Below are 21,435 nucleotides of genomic sequence, written 5' to 3'. Positions count from 1 at the left end.
GATTGGGAGAAAATGATCTGCAGGTGGGGGAGCCAGTAGTGACTCCTTTGGCATGGACAGATCATTATCTGATCAGTTTTGACCTTCAGGCCACCTGTAACCTCTGCAGGGGTGGGGAACCAAATTTGATGGTCCACCCCCGGAGACTGATGAATCCAGATGGATTTTTGAGGTCTCTTGGGGATTTTCCTGCAGGTGGTCCTGCCGAGGTCCTGGTCACCATTTGGAATGAGATGACCTAGGCTATTGATATGATTGCTCCCACATGTCCTCGACCTAGTCATAGAACTGTGTCAGCTCCTTGATATTCTGAGGAGCTGAGGGCAGTGAAATGACTGTGTTAACGAACAGAGCACAAATGGCAGAAGACTCAGAACGAATGCACTCGAACACAGGTAAGAATCCACTTGCGATCTTATTCTGTGGCTGTGATGGCGGCGAAGAAATCCTACTTCTCCACCACCATTGCATCTGCTCAGTGTCGTCCAGCAGAGCTCTTTTGTGTGGCTAAAAGCCTCTTGGGTGTAGGCCTTGGAACACAGGAGCTCGAACCCTCAAAGGCCCCCAGTGAACAATTTGCTAGACACTTTGCAGATAAAATTGCATGTATTTACGCTGACTTGGATGACATTGTTTTGACAGAGTCTGATATGGATGGAACTGGTGCACCATCTAGTCATGTTATGGATATCTTTTGGCTTGTGCAACCTGAGGATGTGGACAAACTGCTTAGAAGACTGAGGTCTACTACTTGCCCTTTAGATCCTTGCCCATCCTGGCTTGTGAAATCTGCCAGAGCTGGGCTGGATATCTGAACCTCGCAGGTGCCGGCAAGGTGCCCACAGCTTTGAAAGAAGCTGTGGTGAGGCCCTTTGCTGAAGAAACCAAATCTAGATCCCCTGGTTCCAGATAATTACCACCCTGTGTCAAATTTGCCAGTCTTGTGCAAGGTGCTGGAGCGTGTGGTGGCCTCACAACTCCAAGCAGTTTTGGATGAAACTGATTTAGATCTATTCCAATCAGGTTTCAGGTCTGGTTATGGGATGGAAACAGCCCTGGTTGCCCTGGTTGATGACTTACACTGGGGAATGGACAGGGGGAGTGCAACCCTGCTGGTTCTTCTGGACCTCTCCGCTGCTTTCAGTACACGACTATGGGATCCTTCTGGATCGTTTATTTGGATTGGGTTTGGGAGGCATAGTTTTAAAGTGGTTCTGGTCGTTTCTGGAGGAGCAGTCTCAGAAGGTCGTGCTGGGGGACTTTGGTTCAACCCCATGGGCATTAGCCTGTGGGGTGCTGCAAGGTTCTGTCTTGTCCCCAATGCTTTTTAACATCTACATGAAACCGCTGGGGGAAGTCATCAGGAGGTATGGGCTGAACTATCATCAGTTTGCGGATGATACTCAGCTCTACCTCTTGTTTCCATCTGCACATCCCAGGGAGGCTGTGGAACTCTTGTACCAGTGTCTGGAGGCTGTTTTGGGGTGGATGAGGGTGAACAAGCTGAAACCTAATCCAGACAAGTTGGAGGTACTGTGGGCTGGGAAACCAACTACTTTGGATGGAGGTTTACAACTGGTCTTAGATGGGGTTGCACTCCTCCTGAAAGACCAAGTGTGCAGTTTGGGAGTCCTCCTGGACTCTGAGCTAACTGGGGAAGCCCAGGTGGCTGCGGGGTCCAGGAGTGCTTTTTACCAGCTTAGGCTGGTACGCCAACTGCGGCCCTATCTGGAGAAGACAGACCTTGCCTTGGTTATCCATGCCCTTGTCATGTCCAGGCTGGACTACTGTAATACACTATACGTGGGGCTGCCTTTGAAGATAGTTCAGAAACTCCAGCTTGTGCAGAATGCAGCCACCCAAGTATTAGTGGGAGCGAGGCGATTCAATCATATAACACCTATACTGCGCCAGCTGCACTGGTTACTGGTGCATTTCCAAAGGCCAATTCAAAGGATTGGTTTTGACCTTTTAAGCATTAAACGGTTTGGGACCAAGTTACTTGAAGGACCGCCTACACCCATATCAGCCTGCCCGCACTTTAAGATCAGAAAGAGAGGCCCTTCTCATTTGCCCAGCCATGGGAGCAGTCAGGTGGGTGACCACACGTGAGGGCCTTCTTTGCAGTGGCCCCACACCTTTGGAACAAGATGCCATTGGAGGTCCGCCATGCTCCGTTTTAAGAAGGGCTTGAAAAAAATTTTACTTTGGCCTTCTATTTATATGACTGCTATTGTTGCTGCTTTTAACATAGTTGTTGGTTTTATTGTTGGCTTTTAGTGTTGTTTTTATATTTTTATCACTTTTAATATTTTAATTGTTTTTATGTATTTATTGCTGTAAGCTGCCTTGGGAGGGCTTCTGCCCTGAAAGGCGGCCAAGAAATATTTTAAATAAGTAAATAAATTATGTGCTAGCAAAATAAATGCCTCGATGAAAAGAGACAACATCAGTAATGGCAAATCTTTATATGACAAATCACATTGGTTTTGCAATAACAAGGATAGAGTCACACATGCGTGAACAGAGGGGTTTTTTTTAACATATTTTATAACTTCCTTTAAAAACTTTACATTTAATATTAAAATAAAAAATGAATATTTTTTAAATGAATCAAAGCAGTACAGACAGAAACAAGACATCCACTCTGAATGAACATATATTCACCGTTTGGTGCATTTGTAGTACAAGCACTTAGTCCTGTCCGCAAGTTGTATTATATTAACAAGACTTGTGTGCATAACTGTGGAATGCAACTTTAATTTCTATTCACTTTGAAGTAGAATCACAGTGAGTGAGTAGGTTGCTGGTGCCTTGGGCTGCTCAATCCATTTTTGAGCACCATATGGAGCAGTCTTAATATACTACAAATTCTGAAGCGAAGGCAACTTGAAGTCAAGTTCATGCACATTTCCCTTCTCATCTATCCATCAGTCCTAATTTGATTAGGAACATTATAAATTGGCTGCTGGTAATGAAAGGATGTTTCTTGTTTCTCATTGCTGCTTTCACCAGCCAGTAGGAGGATCTGAAGAGAGGCTTGGCTGCCCCTCTGCAGCTGCTGTTATCAACACCCAAGATTAGCCAAACAGTCTGGAAGAGCTGCATGCACTGCAGCAGTATTACAACACTTTACTGGGAACACATTCAGCAAATGAAAAATGGCTGGCTGAAAGAGAGGAATGGCATAGAAGGAAAAACTTTGTCTGAGCAGACACTGGCAACAATACATGGACAATAGTAAGGAAGAACTGCATGTTTTAGTAGCAATTTTTTAACTTGTTCAGAGTGAATTACTTGGAAAAGGTCTTGCCAGCTAATTGTTAAAAGGGTCTCTGAGGTTTTGTAGGCTGTACCTGGCAACAGGTTTCCCATAGTGCTTTTTGGATCTGTTTCGGTGGCCAGACTTCTCTCACAACTCAGCTCTTGAAAGTCACATTGAACCAAGCTGAGCTAGCATGGTTTCCATAACCTACTGAGATGGGTCTTAGACAAGAGCAAAACGGGCAGGGGGCATGTGTAATTGCAGTGCTGAGTAGTAGTTGGCAAAGAGACCAAGGGGGTAAGAGATACCTCGCCAATTAGATATATTCCCCAGTAATCTGAAGTCATTTTAATTCACAAATAGGGCCTTCGAATGAGTAAAGGTTAAAAATAAAAGAAAGACAAATTAACAGAGGGGGGGAGAAATGAATGAGCACTCATTTATTTTAAGAATAAGTGATCAGTCAATGAAAGTTTTAAAAGCAATAAATGTAAACCAATATCTACCCAACAAATTTTATGGGAATAAAAAAAGGATGGTTTAGTTTCCATATCAAGTCAATATTTAATAAAAGCCACTGGTAAATGTCTTGAGACAAAATATTCAAGAACAGCCAAGTGAAATGTTTCTTGTACTTCTGTAAAGCCTTTGGCATTGTTTCCTGCTGAACAAAAGATCTATGATGCTATGCATGAATCCCAGTGTTTCAAGCACCAGAATAAACCTGATGGGGCAGACTTAGATTTTATCCATGTGTCCTTCCCATTCACATATAAAGCCGGTGTGGAGTATCCACTCTACATAAACAGGAACATGCAAAGGAAGACAATGCAACCCACCATCACCACTTAGGTCAATGTACTGCTGGTTTAATTTATTTCCTGCCTGGCTTTTTTCTGAAATTGAAAGCTGGGCCAGGGGACAACTGTTAAAGAAGCAAATGGGCCTCCCTCATGCACTTCTATTTGTGTAAAGAGTATACCCTCCCTATTCCTGCTTCATATGTGTACAGGATACAACTACCCTACCACATCTAGCAGAGTTTTGAAATGTTGCTATTATCAAGCTTAGCAATATCACTATTAGCTTTCCAGTTTCAGATCACTACTACCTCTGCTAAATCCACAAGAACCCCTTTGGTTAACCTTCTATAATGCTGAAAGTGTGTTATCATTCCATTTATCTGGATTGGGCCATCAACCTTACAACTAATTGTATACAATGAAGTACATGCACATTCCTATCTGAATTAAACATTTTTTAAAAAATATATTAGTCCTAGAAAATACAAACCATCTAGCATCTTTCTAAAAGCCCAGAAACAAAGCTTTCACTAAATGATGTTTTGGATTACCCCTCTTCCAAGTTTGCAGATTTTACTACAAATTTGCCATATTCTCCATTGACTCTTTTGGACTTGCACATATCAGAAGTCTTATTTACCCCAAACTGAAATACTTTTAGGGCACAGTCCTATGCATGTTTAGACAGAAAAAAGTCCTACAACTCCCAGCATTCCCCAGGCAGCATGCATAGGATTGCAGTCTTGAATTATTAACAAAACAAAATAGTTTTAATTACGAATTACATGATAGGCCTTGACAGAATTCTTGCATCTGTAGAGATTTCAATTTCCTCCAATATTGCCACTCCAGGAGAAAATTCCTAAGAAATTAAACAGGCTATCTACCATGTCCTGGAGTCAGACTGGCTTTATTCACAGAAGATGGCAGATACACACTGAAGTTTAAGATCCTTACTCAGGAGTAAATTCCTCTGTATTCAATGGGGCTTACCCCTGAATGTGCTTGGGACTGTAGCTTTAGAATATGTTACCTCATCTAGAAATTTAAACCATGAACCCTAATTAATTTAATTTACTTACCAAGACTGTCACAGGTTTAGTTATTAATTTGTGCAGAAGCAGCATGAATATGCCATATAATGTGACTAGCTGGATATTAAACTTGGGCTGCAGTGCATATCACTGCTTCTCATTGGCATTAGAAGCACACTGCTATGCATATATGAGCAGAGCTTAATCGACGCTATTGTCCCAACATCTGCCCACCCCACTCCAGATTTCATATCTTGAACTCCACTGAACCTTCTGCTTCTATTCCAAATCTTCCAGGTTCTGCTGTCAAGCCTATTGGAATTCAGTGGTTCTGGTAGCCTCCAGCATCTCCAGAAAATCTCCTATGTTGTAGATCACACCTGGCATGGACAAAAGCTTCTTGGGCTAGTGTAATATGTATCATAGCATTGTAACAGCACAGGAGGATTCAAAACACGTCCAGCATGGCTTACAAGACTGGGAAAGATTTATCTGATGTTGTAGGGTACACAGGGCATGTACAGAGATTTATTGCATTGACAAGATGAAATTATGACATCACAGTACACAGACACATGCCCTGCACAACACAGAGGAAGTCTTCTGGAGCTATAGCAGAAGCTGCCAAATTATGGTAAATCCAGCTTCCAGTGCTGCTATAAGCTGATCTCAAATCTGCTGCCAAATTCTGCTTTGAAAGTAATTCAGAAGTACTTCTAATTTCTATCTCTTCTCCAAAAAGTTCAGCCTTTTTTTTTAAAAAAAACAACTTTATCATGCAAGTTTGATAAGTCAAATGTTTCTCAGATCAGCACCAACCAGTTCTTAATATATGAGGTCTGGTAAACAAGAGTTTCTTTATATGCCATTGAACATTCTAGGAATGACTGGCACCTTGAAATGGATTTACTGTTGAGAGAACATGAAGTTTATATATTTTTAATTCATTCCAACTGAGCAGTCTACTTAATTACTAATATTCTAAAGGTTTACTGACAGCAAGAATTCTAGCTGGCTCTAGTATAGAACAATGAGCTGACCAAGTGCTGAAAATATAGCTACTGAATAAACTCAACCAAGCCATTTTTGCTTCCAATATCTAGCGTGGAGAGCCTTGCAGCTATAAGACATCTGAAGAGGAAAGGAAAAGCACTAGGTATACATAAAAGTAAAGCATGTTAAATACGCAAGTCCAAGATTCCTGTGCACAAAGGTTTGTAGTGCCACAAGATTAACCTCTACAATCTGTGTCTCCACAGATGCTAGCCCAATAAATGGTAGCATTATTTACTCCATATATCTGTCTCTCTGCCTCTATGTCTACAAGGGGCAGAGGATAACACATTACCCACAGCAAGCTGCTGATTACTTTGGTTCACACTAGCATTTATGTAGCCTTCTGAAGCAGTAAAGGGCTATGTAAAAGGCAAGACTGAAAGAGGACACTTTTTAAAAAGACATTAATGATAAGAGAGAGGGCATGCATTCATCGACTGGAGAAGAGTCAACTGTACATAAATTTCTCCAGACAAGAAATTTCTTTAACAAGTTTCAGAGCATGCAACGAAAGGCAACGTGTCTTCCCAACATTTCTAGCATTTGTATTCTCCAACCATGGGCATAGCTGCTACAATTTGATAAGCACAAGAATAGTTTCAGGCCTTTCCAGATGATAAAAAATAAGTTTTTATTCCCATTGCAATATCCAGTGATACTGGGATAATATCCTGTCCCCACACACTGGGTGGGTGGGCAGAGGAAGATTGCTGTGCTGCTGAGGGATTGCCTGTTTACCAGGTTTACTACATTATTGTATTTTTTAATAAGGGAGGGGCTCCAATGCTGGAGAAAATAAATGCATAGGATGCACAAATGCTTTTCATTTGCTGGGGGGGTGGGGGGAATGTGAATGGTTAATGGTGTGGGGTTGCCATTTGCTAGATTCTCTTTCCAAATATTAAAAATATGCTATGTATGTACTTCCATATCAGTGGTGTGCCAAAGAGCACTTATCCCAATGAAACCATACAACTATTTTAAATCTTAATATGCCACAGTGGGAAGAGAAAAGTTGCTTATTTCCAGTCAGGACATAGCCACTGGCCTATAGGTGCCTGCTGTACTATATTTGGTATTCTAACTCCAAACTACAATGGACATAGTAACTCTCTGAAAAAAATATTTTCCCAGTTACTATAATTGCAGTTTAAGTAGAAGGAAAATGCTGGTTAGGGCACACCCTGGATACCCAGGAATAACTGCGTCCAATAGCTGCATATTTGTTGTTTCATAAAACTACCACCTGGAAAGGCCTGGAAAGGTATCTACAGTTTGTAACTGCTTTCTAGCCATGAGAGAAGTTAGGTTTACCTTTCCCAACAGAAGTTTTTTCTTGTCTGTATTAATCAGCTGCATCCTTGTAATTTAATCAATACCTTTTAACACGTCCACCTGCACTAATAAGCTATTAACCTCATGCTTTGTGACTGCATCAACACAGTGTTTAGACTCTGGACACCTGGAGGCCTCTGATATTAATTGGGGGAAAACTCTTTAAACTTACTTTAGAGAAGATTTTCTCACCTCAAATACACTGATTATATTAGCAGTCTGCTTTATTTTAAAAGCTTGTCCAGCTGCCTGCAGCAATGAATAATGGGGGCTCAAGCCTTCCAAAGGCTTTTTGCAATCAGTCTGGCTGGACATTCAGTTGTACTTCCTACAGTTCAGGTCAGCTGGTCCGACTCCTCTGCACTTGCTTCCACAGAAATTTTAGCTGAATGTAGCCTGACAAGTGGCAGCATAGACTGTGCTCCCAACTGTGCCTCCGCTGCTTATGCTGTTGGCTGGATACTTGAGTGGCTTCATAGTGCTGTCTCTCTGGATGTAAAAGTGTTCCAGTCTCCAGCGCTCCCAGCTTTTCTGAAATTCCATCCGAACCTTACATAAGTGAAGAAGGAAACAAATGACGAAAGAGAGGAATAATCCAGTCTTGAGGTCCTTCAATTATAGTATTAGGAAAGGTTACAATGTTCCATATAATTAAGAAACACTGGCAAGGTTCTAAGGCCACCCTTATTAGAGTTTCAAATAATCCCTGTAATTACTTAATTAGTCCATCACAGGGTTGTTTCATAATTGAAATAATGTCAGTAGTTTTTCCTACCTCAATAAATAGATATATATGTGCACAACAGCAGGAAACAGAATTATTGAACTGAACACCTTGCTACAAGCACAGATCTGTTGTATCTAAGGTTGGCCTGTACATGGTCCAATCCAGTCTGAAGCTTAACACTTTTAAGAACCCTTTTGGGACACCCAATATTCTCACCCTGACTGTGACAAGTATATTTCCTAATATAGATACTAAAGAGCATGATTTTAGTATGTTATTTCAATTGTGTTTGTTTGTTTATTTATTTATTTATTTATTTATTTATTTATTATTAAATTAATCGCCCATCTGGCTGGTCAGCCAGCCACTCTGGGCGATGTACAGCATACAATAAAACAGTTTAAAACAATAAAATTCTACAATAAAAACATTTTCTAAAATACCCTAACCCACCCCAAATGCCTGCCTGAACAACCATGTTTTTAATGCACGGTGGAAGCTCATTAAAGAGGGGGCATGGCGGAGTTCCCTAGGGAGGGAGTTCCACAGAGTGGGGGCCACCACAGAAAAGGCCCTCTATTAATCTGATTTTTCCAAGTAACAATAAACAATAACACCACATGTGACTCAATTTCTTTACAGACTTTCTGATCACACAGGATATCTGTTTGGTACAAGCAAGATTATCTGACAAAGTTCTCACTAATCAACACAAGAATGTAAGAAGAACCATGCTGGATCAGACCAAAGAGCCATCTAGTCCAGCATTCTGTTCACACACTGGCCAAACAGCTATCAACCAGGAAACCGCAAGCAGGACACAAGTGCAACAGCACCCTCCTGCCCATGTTCCCCAGCAACTGGTGTACAGAGGCATACTACCTCTGAGACTGGAGACAGCACATAGCCATCAGGACAAGTAGCCATTGACAGCCTTCTCCACCATGATTTTGTCTAACCCCCTTTTAAAGCTGTCCAAATTGGTGGCTTGTGGTAGTGTTGTGGTAGTGAATTCGATTGTTTGACTATGCCCTGTGTGAAGAAGAACTTCCTGTTACCTGTCCTGAATCTCCCACCAATCAGCTTCATGGGATGCCCCCAGGAACTAGTGTTATGAGTTAGGGAAAAAAACATCTCCTTATCCACATTCTCCACACCATGCATATTTTTGCACACCTCTATCATGTCTCCCCTTACCCTCCTTTTTTTCCCAAGCTAAACAATCCCAGCTGTTGTAACCTTCTCTCACAGGGGAGATGCTCCAGCCCTTTGATCATTTTAGTTGACCTTTTTTGCATTTTCTCCAGCTGCACGATTTTTTTTTTTAGGTGTGGTGACTAGAACTGTACGCAGTATTCCAAGTGTGGTTGTACCACAGACTTGTATAAAGGCAGTATGATATTGGCAGTTTTATTCTCAATTCCTTTTCTAATTATGCCTAACATGAAGTTTGCCTTTTTTTACAGCGGCCGCACACTGGGTTGACATCTTTATTGAGCTGTCCAACACAACCCCAAAATCTCTTCCCTGGTCGGTCACCACTAGCTCAGATCCCATCAGGCTATACTTGAAGTTCCGATTTCTTGCCGCAACGTGCATCACTTTACACTTGCTTACACTGAACTGCATTTGCCATTTAGATGCCCATTCTCCCAGTCTGGAGAGATCCTGTTGGAGCTCCTCACAATCCCTTTTTGTTTTAACCACCCTAAATAATTTGGTGTCATCCACAAACTTGGCCACTTCACTGCTCACTCCAAATTTCAGATCTTTTATGAACAACGTGAAAAGCATTGGTCCTAATATGGATCTTGGTGGGACCCCACTATTTACTTCCCTCCATTCGGAGAATTTAACATTTATTCCTACTCTCTGCTTTCTGTTCATTAACCAGTTACTGATCCATAAGAGGACCTGTCCTCTTGTTCCATAACTGCTAAGTTTGCTCAGGAGTCTTTGGTGAGGGACTTTGTCAAAAACCTTTTGGAAGTCCAAGTAAACAATATCTAACAGATCACCCCGTCTACACATTGACATTCTCAAAGCACTCTAAAAGGTTAGTGAGACAGGACTTACCTCTGTAGAAGCTGTATTCATTCTTTTTCAGCAGGGCTTGTCCTTCTATATGCTTATTAATTTTATCTTTAATAATGCCTTCGACCAATTTACCCGGAACAGATGTTAAGCCAGCCTGTAATTTCCTGGATCCCCCCTGGATCCCTTTTTGAAAACTGCTGTTACATTGGCCATCTTCCAGTCCTCTGGTATAGAGGCTGATCTTAGGGACATGTTGCATATTTTGCTTAGAAGATCAGTTAATTCATATTTGAGTTCTTTGAGAACTCTAGGATGGACATCATCTGGGCCTGGTGATTTATTTTCTTTCAATTTATCAATAAGGTTGAGAACTTCATATTTTGTCACCACTATTTGCCTCAGTTCCTCAGACTCCCTTCCTGAAAACATCATTTCAGGCACAGGTATCTGTCCTATATGTTCTGCAGTGAAGACAGATGAAAAGAATTCATTCAGCTTCTCTACAATCTCATCCTCCTTCAGTACTCCTTTGACCCCATTGTCATCCTATGGTCCAACTGCCTCACTAGCTGGCTTTCTGCTTCTGATATATTTAAAGAATTCTTTATGGTTGGCCTGGATATTGTTAGCAGTGCACACTCCAAAATGCTTTTTTGCATCTCTTATTGCCTGCTTGCATTGTCTTTGTGCAAGCTTGTGCTCCCTTTTGTTTCCCTCACTTGGGCAAGACTTCCATTTTCTGAAGGAAAATGCTCTCTTTCCTCTAAGAGCTCCCTTGACACTGCACATTAACCATGCCGGTGACCTCTTGGACTTGGTGCTACCTTTCCTAGCCTGTGGTATACATTTTAGCTGGGCTTCTATTATTGTGGTTTTGAGTAATCTCCAAGTATTTTGAAAGGATTTATTCCTCTTGACTCCCCCTTTTAACTTCCTTATCACCAGTTCCCACATTTTAACTTCCTTATCACCAGTTCCCACATTTTAGAGACGTTTCCTCTTTTGATGTCAAATGTGACCATGCTGGACTTCCTGGGCAATTTCCCACTTAAATATACATTACATCTGATAACTCTGTGATCACCGTTTCCCAGTGGTTCAAGAACATTTACATCTCGTACTAGGTCCTGGGCAACACCACTTAAATCCAGTTGCCTCCCCTCTGGTCAGTTCCATGACCAACCGTTCTAGGGCACAATCATTTAGGGCATTGACAAATTTAACTTCTTTGTCATGACTGGAACATGCATTTATCCACTCAATGTAGGGGTAATTGTAGTCTCCCATTTTTACACTTCCTTTGTTGTAACCTGAAACAAAAAAACTGATTTTGTTTTCCATCTCAAGGTCACTCTGAGCATTCTGGTCTGGGGAACTATAAGATGTTCCTAGCACTAAATTAGTTTTGGAGCCTGGTATTGTCTTCTGTGGAAGAGCCTACCCCTTTTAGGTGTTATAGTCCGCTCAACCCTATGCTCTCTTTGACATTCAGGGCAACATCTCCCCCAGTACGCCCCTCCCTGTCCTTCGATAGGATTCATAATCAAGAGATGACCGTATCCCACTGGTTCTCTCCACTCCACCAGGTTTCTGTAATGCCTACTATATCCAGGTTTTCCTTTAAAATTAAGCACTCCAACTCTCCCATTTTGGCTCGGAGGCTTCTAGCATTTGCATAAAAACACCTATACACGGTGTCCCTCCCCAGATGCCTCTGGCGTGTGCATCTTTTGCTATGGGACACTGGCCCCTTTGATTGACTATTATGTTCTTCCATGTACTCCTGCCCTATTTTCCCGCCTTCTACCTTTGAGCAATCAAAATCATTTTTATCTTCATCCCTTTGGTATGATTTAACCCAAACCAGATGCTTCCCAGTTCCTGTCAGCTTTCCTCCAGGATTTAGTTTAAAAGTGGCTCTGCCACCCTTTTTATGTTTAGCTCCAGCAGTCTGGTTCCATTTTGGTTCAAGTGAAGCCCGTCCCTCTTGTACAAGCCTGGCTTGTCTCAAAATGTTCCCTGGTGCCTAACAAATCTGATCCCCTCCTCCCTGCACCACCATCTCATCCATGTATTGAGACTCCTCAGCTTCGCCTGTCTAGCTAACCCTGTGCATTGAACAGGTAGCATTTCAGAGAAAGCCACCTTGGTGTCCTGGGAGACACCACTTAGGTTTAAATCCAGGGTCACCTTCCCTCTGGTCAGTTCCATGACCAACTGTTCTAGGGCACAGTCATTTAGGGCACTGAGAAATTTAACCTCTTTGTCATGACTGGAATATGCATTTATCAATGTGCATTTATAAATTATTATAACATTTCATTTGGAGGCCGCTCCAATTTTGTTTTCCATCTCAAGGTCACCCTGAGCGTTCTGGGAGACGATAACATGTTCTTATCACTAAATTAGTTTTGGATCCCAGTATTATCACCCACAGTGCTTCTGTGGAAGAGTCTATCCCTTTTAGGTGTTCTAGTCATCCCAACTGATCACACCACAGAGTTCAAGAGTCTTGGGAGGTTGTCGTGTATTCTTCTCAATATTAGCAAATTCAATAAATGGATACCATATTCCATAAAAAGTGTCACTTTCTACTTGGCCTCTTTGTACCCGAAGATGTTTAGTAAGTTTCTCAATTAGTGCAAGGTCCCAAATTTTCTGTTTCCACGTGGTAAGAGAAAGTTCATTTGCTGATTTCCTGTTAGCAGCTATGACCAACCTGGCTGCTGTCCAGAAAAAAGGTCAGGAGTTCTTTATGTCTTATTTGTGTATTAAAGTCCATATGAAGAGACATTAATCCCATTTTTGCAGATGGTGCTATATCTCATTGGCAAAGGCAAAGACCTGGACCCAAAACCTTGCCACCACTGGGCAATCCCACCACATATGCAGGTAGGTGCTTCCAGTGGTTCGACACCTCCAAAAATTAGGGTTCACATTCAATTAAAGTAGCTCTGCTTTACTGTTATAACATACCACCTGTGCCCCATCTTCAATGCATTTTCTTTCACTCTATGTGACACAGACTTCATGGTGGCCTTGGAACATTGTGCTAGACACTGTTCTGAGCTGATGGTGCAATTCAGGCCTTTTTCCCCATGCCATTTTTGCTCCCTCTGCCTTACCAATTATATTTCAATGGTTTTAAAATCTTGATTAAGGCTACAATCGTATGCACACTTACTTGGAACTGACCTGGGAACTCAGTAGGACTTCTTAGTAAAACATGCATAGGATTGGACTCGGGGTCAGCCCAAGACATTTGGCTGCCTGAGATGAACAAGAAAATTGCACCCCCCTTTCCCTAAAAAGTGACCACATGTCAGAAACTCAAAGACACACAGGTAGCTCTTGAGGCAGTGGAGGGAGGGGGAGGTAAAGACAAGGTGGGGCCGGGGAGAACTTAGGAGAGGAGAAGGGAACAAATGTGACCGCTCCAAAGGACCGCACTCACCAATTTCCAGAACAATAAAGATGACATTTAATTTTTCCATCTGAACTTCCATGTCTTTTCTGAAGAGTCTTGTTTCATTTGCCATACTCATGCTGCTTGGTCTCATGGGGAAAACACGGGCACTGCTGGGGCAGACTGAGCAGGACAAAGCATCCTGTCACGCAGAGGGACACTTGGGAAAGTGAGAGTGGTGTGTGGGAGGAGATTGAGTTTCACCAGCTCTTAGATAAAAGTAATAAAATGGAATGGGGGTGTTTGTTGGCAGCATTTTTAAGGGATAAGGCACATGCAGTGCCTCCCTATAACTCAGGCCTCGCTTTCTCTCCAGCTCTCCACCCGCTTCAAGGAGGAAAGCTGATCAGAGATCTTTCTAATGCTGGAGGGGCAAAGAAAGGGGAAGCCTGGGCTCTGTGACAGGCCAGGAGTTTGGCTAGCTTTGGCTGCTGCCACCGCTACTGATGAAAGGGAAAAAGCACCCTCTAGCTCCCTTCTGCCTGCGCTGGGTTCCTAAAAAAAAAATCAGCACCTGCTTGCTTTATTATTTTACAAAGAGTAATGTGCTCCTTTCATCCTCCTCCTCCCTCTCCCTGGTAGTGAGACCCCACACCCCAAAAATCCTGGATGCACTACTTTTACACAAGTGTGCACACACGCCCTCTTCAACATGCTCCCCTCTGTCTACAGGAAACATGTGCTGTGTTGTATAGTCAGGCAGACTAGTGCACTTGCTGTGCTGGGGGGAGGGGGAGCATGGTGTGGCGGCAGTGGCAGCAACAGGCGAGCACCACGTGGGCAGGGAGGTGGAGGGAGGGACTAGGGGAACCTCACGACGAGCGGCAGCAACAGCAGCTTGAGCGGAGGAGCAGCAGTTAGTAGCACAGCCCCAATCCACCACTCTTTGAAGGGTCTCCTACCTGATGCAGACCCCTTATTTTGCATAATGAATGGGCCAGCCCTGCTTGGACTTAAAAATCATTTAGATAATGCAGTTCTATCAAATACACAAAATTGAAAACGTATTGGGTTGTATCCAATGTTAGTGTAACTTAAGTCCTATTCATTTCAGTGCATCTGCTCTAAGTAGAACTAGCACTGGATACAAACCTTTATTCTCTAAACCAAGGCAAACTACACAAGAAAATAACATTAGGAACATATCAAGCTGCCTTATCAAGACCACTGGTCCATCTAGCTCAGTACCGTCTTTACTGATTGGCAGGGGCTTTCCAGCATTTCAGACCAGAATCTTTTCCAGCCCTAACTGGAGACGCCAGGGATTCAGCCTGGGACTTTCTGCATGCAAAGGCAAAGCACGTGCTCTACCAATGAGCTACAGCTCTTCCCAAAGCATTAGAACCAATGACCTGAATAACAGGGTGAACCACATTGAAGAAGAGCTCAAATTTCTCAAGTATCCTCAGCGGCCTTCCGTATCACCGTATGTGTTCAATAAAGAACAAAGCTTTGGATACACTGAGACTCAGGTGTGTGACGCTCCTACTTCAATATACAGTCAGGGCCAGAAATATTGGAGCAAGGATAACTAGGGATGTCAGAGAATTTCGCCACGAATCTCAGGGAGGCTGAATGCCAGCACATTCGGCCCCCCGAAATCGGTGGCGAAACGGTCTGCCATCCCCCCGCCCCCCCCAGGACGGGACTTACCTTGGGCGAATCTCCCTGGCGGCTGCGGCGGCGGTCTGGCAGCGGCAGCTGCGGTGGCTGGTCTTCCAACCAGCTGGCGCCGCCGCCGCCATTTCCAAGTTTAAAAAAAAAAAAAAGTGATAGGCTACGTAAAGATTTACGTAGCCTATCACGGCTAGATTTTTTAAAAATACCGTGATAGGCTACGTAAATGTTTACGTAGCCTATCACGGCTGAGTAAAAAACAAACTGCGTACACAAATGGCGGCGCCCATGGGCGCCGCCATTTGTGTTCCTTATTTTGGCACGTGTAGTCTACGTAAACATTTATACAGACTACGGCAAAAATAAGGGGAATGCAAATAGTGTAGCGTAGCTATTTGCGTTCCCTTTATTTTCGCCGTAGTCTACGTAAATGTTTACGTAGACTACATGTGCCAAAATAAGGAATGCAAATGGCGCCCATGGGCGCCGCCATTTGCGTACGCGCGGGGTTTTTTTTTTTTTCCACTCAGCCATGATAGGCTACGTAAACATTTACATAGCCTATCACGGTGTTTTTAAAAATCTAGCCGTGATAGGCTACGTAAATCTTTACGTAGCCTATCACGTTTGTTGTTGTTGTTTTTTAACTTGGAAATGGCGGCGGTGGCAGCTGGTCAGAAGACCGGCAGCCGCCACCGCGCCGGAGTCGCCGCCGCCAGGGACATTCGCACAAGGTAAGTCCCGTCCCGGGGGGGGCGACCGTTTCTCCACCAATTTCGGGGGGCCGAATGCGCTGGCATTCGGCCTCCCCGAGATTCGTGGAGAAATTCTCTGACATCCGTATTTGGACCTCATGTTGGGAGTTCCAGTGAACAGCTACCAAATGCAAATGTAACACTCAGAACCACCTCCAGGCCTTTTATCTGCTTGCTTGGTCATGGGGTACCCAGGAAACAGGCCACACCTGGCCATGCAGCTGCTTGTCAGCCATTCGTTCCATTGCTTATGAGCAACCAATGGTGGGGGGGTGCATGCCACTGGCTGTACTTCCTGAATGGATAGTGCCCCACTTTTGCCAAATCCCTTGAATTACAGCTGAAAGTCCTGACTTCGCTCCCATCTGGGTGTGTTTCCTTTCAACTTCAATGTGGTGGTGTACAGAGGCCAACTGCCAAAACAGTTATCCTTGTTCCAATATTTCTGGCCCTGACTGTATAAGCTGGTTTGAATCCGGCATGGGTTGTCAGGGCAAAAGCTGGTTTAAAACCTACGCTGACTGAAGGTTGTTTGCAATCCAGTTCATCCTCAGTATGTGAACATAAAAGCATAACACACATAGCATTCATACTTTTTCCAAATAAAATGGGGGATTGGGGGTGAGTGATGTTAATACTGTTATTTATCAGTAAGTGAAAAGGGATTGTTTCAACTCGCTACTGTGGGATGTAGATATAAATTATAGTTGCAACAGAAGTAGGCTTGCTCCTTTTTCTTTGGAGAGATAACTACATATGACAGCCTCCAACTATTATTTTATGATGGAAATGTAACATTTTCTGAAATTATACGTTACTTAATTGAAGTGTTGATATCTCCACAAAAAGTCTTTAGGAGTTCAAATGAGAAAGAGTAAAAAGCTGAATGCCTTTCCACATTGTCTTGAACCAAAGCTTTTAAAATTCAGCATATTGCATTTCAATTCATGCTAGGTTTCAGAGCAAGATTAATATTGTTTCTCCAGCCTCCATCTGTGGCCATACTTTAGGAAAATGCAGTTATCTTTCCATTAATAAAATAATAGCTTAAATCCAATTGTGTAATACCAGCTTAGAGCCACTATTCAAGGATAACCATCTAGTGATCTGTGAATGAACCTTAAGAGGTAAGTAAGCAGCAAATGCAAATACTGATTTGGTAAAACAAAGGCAAATCTACTACAGATATCCACTATTAGAATCTTGCGGGGAGAAGAGTATTTTTCAGGAAGCAAGTTATTCCTTTAAAATCTGAAAAATAAATGTCAAGGCATTTTAGGGTCATGTGTCTTATTAGACATCCAACTTTCTAGTCATAATGTCTCTTTTCATAATATGGGTAGCTTTGGTCTTTGTGGCCACAATCCAGGGAGACCCGTTAATTGTTGGTAAGGCAGTGCATGCATGCACTACTCTATGGTTTCTCCACCATCCATAGTAGCTCCTTTTGCTGCCACGTAAATCACTTAACATCCACGAATTAAAAACAACTCCAAAGTCTTGATGCATAAACACAGCTCACCACCTGGCCCTCTGGGTTACAGAACAGAGCTTATCTTAAACTAGAGCAGGGGTTCTCGGTACTATGCATCTCAGTATGTCATCTTTGCATACAAAGGGCAAAAATCTTAGGCCTCAATTAAATGTGATAGCAACAGACTCCCTGACTTTAAATGTAGGTCTGCCCCAATCATTTATAAAGCAAGAGGTGATAGTGCACAGGTGGAGGCTGCTGAACCCTCCATGGTCACAGCTTAGCTCCCCACAATCTGTTCACTGATATTACTTTTCCTTCTGCCAGGCTCAGTGAGGGAAAAGAGTCCAGATGAAAAGACTTGCAGGGAGGTAAGAAGGGGGGGGGGTTCATCACCTCTCACCTTTGCTTCCCCATAGCTCAGTGGCAAGAGGACCTACTCTGAATGCAGAAGGTCCCAGATTTGATCCCTGGCATCTCCAGGTAAGGCAGAAAAAAACCTTTCCTGAAACCCTGGAGAGCCACTGTCAGTGTCAGCAATACTGGGCTAGATGGACTCAATGGCATGACTTAGTATAAGACAGCTTCCTATGTTCCCCCTCAAATTGGACATGTGTCTGGCATCAACATGTTGCAGTGTGGGCCTAAGTAACCAGTGCTTCAAACTAAAAGGCTTAATTACTTTAAATACTTAATTAGAAGGTTACTCTCAGAAGTTTTTTTTTTTTAGTTTAGTTGAATTACATGGAAGTCATTCAAAATCCAACTAGGCAGGATTTTCAAAGTGTGGGTACTTTGCCTGCTTTGATACTGACATTTTTTCAAGGACCCAAATATGCATTTCCCGTTACACAATTTGGATTTTAATGGTTAAAAAAAATGAAACCATACAAAACATACACTGTGATTTGATCCATCACAGTAGGAGCGAAATTAGAAGCAGCAGCAGCAGCAAAAGCCACTTATCCCATCAGCTAAAATTAGCTTTCTGGATAAAAAACTGAGGATACTTAATAAGGTAATGTTCATCTTGTAAATGGATTAATGGTACAAATATAAACCAATTAATTCGTTCTAGTTGAATGGCTACATGTTGCTGTTAAGGGGGGAAATGTATTATGAGGCCTGTTCAGGATCTATGGCATTAACTATTTCTTGGACTGTATCCAATGGTGACAGTCCTCTAGTGGAAGGGAACCACTGGTAGAACAAATTTCCCCTTCCACCCTGCAGCTGCCCCCCCGCCCCCTGTGTGCCCCAAAATTGTTCCAGACGGTCCCTCCAGAGCAGATTTGGGGCACGCTCAGGGGGCTGCAGTGGGGAGGAGAATGCGAAGCAGTGAGGGTTGAATCCAGCCCATTGACAGGAACATTCTGTTTCATTGCAAGTTATGTTATTGGCTAGCAGCACCTAGAAGGAATGGGGAGGAGGGAACAGAATAGACTGTCTCCTCCCTGCTGAATACTCACCGTGTGAAGAAGAGGGCAAGATTTTATTTATTATTACATTTATTATTTATTATTGCATTTATATTCTGCCTTTTCTCCTCCAAGGAACCCGAGACAGTGTACATGATACTCTTCTGCATTTTATCCTCACAGCAACCCTGTGAGGAAGATTAGGCTGAGAGTCAGTGACTAGCCCAAGGTCTCTCAGTTCACTTCATGGCCAAGGGAGGACTAGAACGTGGCTCTCACCAGTCCCAGTCTAGCCACTATAACACACTGGTTCTTGAGGAACACCTCTACTGAATATGGAAGATATCCATATTCAGTAGGGATGTACACTGGAGTTTTGGATGAAGTCTGAGCAGAAACAGGCCCCTTCAGTTAAGTTCTGTTGCTCCCTTAGTCCAAGTGGTCTTCTCCAAAGACAACAGAACCAATGTAGCTTCAGAACAAAGGTTTGTTAAGTGACTTGTGTTTCGAGTTGTGGGATATGTGGTCCTTTTTTTGTCCCTGAAACAGTGTCTTTCACTTTTTTGTGTGTGCTTTTACTTTTGTTGCTTTAAAATGGCAGAGAAGGGGGAGGAGACATGGAAGGAGGGTGGCTGAATGGTTTATAGGTTCACTTTCTAATGCTAAAGTATGTTTTATCAGGGGCATGAATAACTGTGCTTTGGGGGAGCTCAAGAATGGGACTGTGAGATCATAGAATCATAGAATAGTAGGGTTGGAAGGGGCCTACAACACCATCGAGTCCAACCCCCTGCTCAATGCAGGAATCCAAGTCAGAGCATCCCTGGATGGCTGTCCAGCCTCATCTTGAATGCCTCCTGGGACAGCCCACCACCTCCCTAGGTAATTGGTTCCATTGTCGTATTGCTCTAACAGTCAGGAAGTTTTTCCTGATGTTTAGCCGGAATCTGGCTTCCTGTAACTTGAGCCCATTATTCCGTGTCCTGCACTCTGGGATGATTAAGAAGAGATCCTGGCCTTCCTCTCTGTGACAACCCTTCAAGTACTTGGAGAGCGCTATCTCCCCTCAGCCTTCTCTTCTCAAGGCTAAACATGCCCAGTTCTTTCAGTCTGTCTTCATAGGGCTTTGTTTCCAGTCCCCTGATCATCTTTGTTGCCCTCCTCTGAACCCTCTCCAGTTTGTCTGCATCTTTCTTAAAGTGTGGTGGCCAGAACTGGACACAGTACTCCAGATGAGGCCTAACCAGATAGCCATTCTTCCAGCACTACCACCTTCACTATGAAAAAGCATTAAGGGTGCAATCCTATGCAAGTTTAGACAGAAAAAAAGGCCTACAATTCCCAGCATGGCCCAGGGAGTTGCAGGACTTTTTTTCTGACTAAATAGGCATAGGATTGTGCCTTAAACTGGCTTTCAATCATCGTAAGAGCCTCTGCACCTATCCTTCTGAAACTTTGCAGGTTTCATGCCTGGGGACACCTCTATGACATGTGTCATTTTCATACAAACTGCTCAGAAAATCACAGGGAGAGAGAAGGGGGGAGCAAATCAATTCTCTCCCCCCCATGCAAATTGAGGATTCCCCTTCCATATGGATGCTGCACCTATTCTTCTGAGATGTTGCAGGTTTCCTGCTAAGGATCTGTCATTTTCAAATCAATGGTCCATCCATTTTTGGAGACTCTCAAAATGTCAAGGCTGCTCTTACACACACACACACACACACACACACACACAGAGCTATCATTTTGAAACTTGGCAGGCTCGATCCCTTCAAAAAATGAGCAACTATTTCTACAATTTTCATCCAATTCTGCCAAGAAATTAAAATGTTATACGTTTCCTTGAAAAAAAAATTGAATTATCAAGGTGCAACCCACAAAAAACCATGCACCTATTTTTCTGACATTGGGCAGGGTAATCCCTTTCTAAGGTGCTACTATGCCTGCAACTATCACCCAATTCTGTTCAAGAGAAAAAAGTTATAGCCATTTCTGGATTTCCCATGATAGTCGATGGGGGGCCCAAACCTCAGCTCAGGTTCAGTACCAAGTCAAAAAGGACCAACTCTGATTCAATCCGAGCAGAAATGGGCCATTTTCCAAAGCACTGAATCGGGGTCCAAGTCAAAGTGAGGGATTGGTGCACACCTCTAATATTCAGTAGAGTCTCAAGTATGTTCTCTGTCCCATGTTGTTATTAATTCACGTGCAATTTTAGCTTTTGAGTTTTTCCAAGCTATGGAACTATGATGAAGTGGACTCTAATCTATGAAAGCTTATGCCACAATAAGTCTGCCAGTCTTTAAGGTGTCAACGGACTCACTGTTATGCTTTCACCTAAAGAATCATCACCTTTTAATGTGGAATCTGTGTGCAGACACATACATGCAGCTACTCTGTGATTCACTGTAAGGTCACATATCCAAAAACTGAACGAGAAGTTTA

The 21,435-nt window shown here is 43.0% G+C and overlaps 2 protein-coding genes across 17 annotated transcripts in view; one reads left to right on the top strand and one right to left on the bottom strand.

Annotated features, from left to right (window-relative positions):
* The window catches only part of SAYSD1 (SAYSVFN motif domain containing 1), a 45,592-nt gene that overhangs the window by 9,452 nt on the left and 14,705 nt on the right, over positions 1–21,435 (top strand). For 3 of the 16 annotated variants that reach the window (XR_014786880.1, XR_014786884.1, XM_084828527.1), the window contains exon 5: positions 3,016–15,510. The exons of 1 other annotated variant lie outside the window; for it this stretch is intronic. Coding sequence is in view for 1 of the 15 variants with exons in the window: in XM_084828524.1 (XP_084684650.1) it covers positions 1,039–2,112 (1,074 nt within the window). In the remaining 14 variants the exon portion in view is untranslated. Of the gene's footprint in view, positions 1–642; positions 15,511–21,435 lie in introns of those variants that run through there. 12 more of the 16 variants (XR_014786879.1, XR_014786881.1, XM_084828524.1 and 9 more) reach the window with 8 other exon arrangements.
* The window catches only part of GLP1R (glucagon like peptide 1 receptor), a 110,160-nt gene continuing 96,599 nt past the window's right edge, over positions 7,875–21,435 (bottom strand). Inside the window, exon 13 of the mRNA XM_084820456.1 lies at positions 7,875–8,042. Coding sequence (XP_084676582.1) covers positions 7,875–8,042 — 168 coding nt within the window. The remainder of the gene's footprint in view (positions 8,043–21,435) is intronic.

The sequence above is a fragment of the Heloderma suspectum genome, chromosome 1, assembly GCF_057233095.1.
Source record: "Heloderma suspectum isolate Gila_16-S chromosome 1, 16-S_ref, whole genome shotgun sequence".
NCBI classification, from domain to species: Eukaryota; Metazoa; Chordata; class Lepidosauria; order Squamata; family Helodermatidae; genus Heloderma; species Heloderma suspectum.
This window is presented reverse-complemented; position numbering and strand designations above follow the sequence as displayed.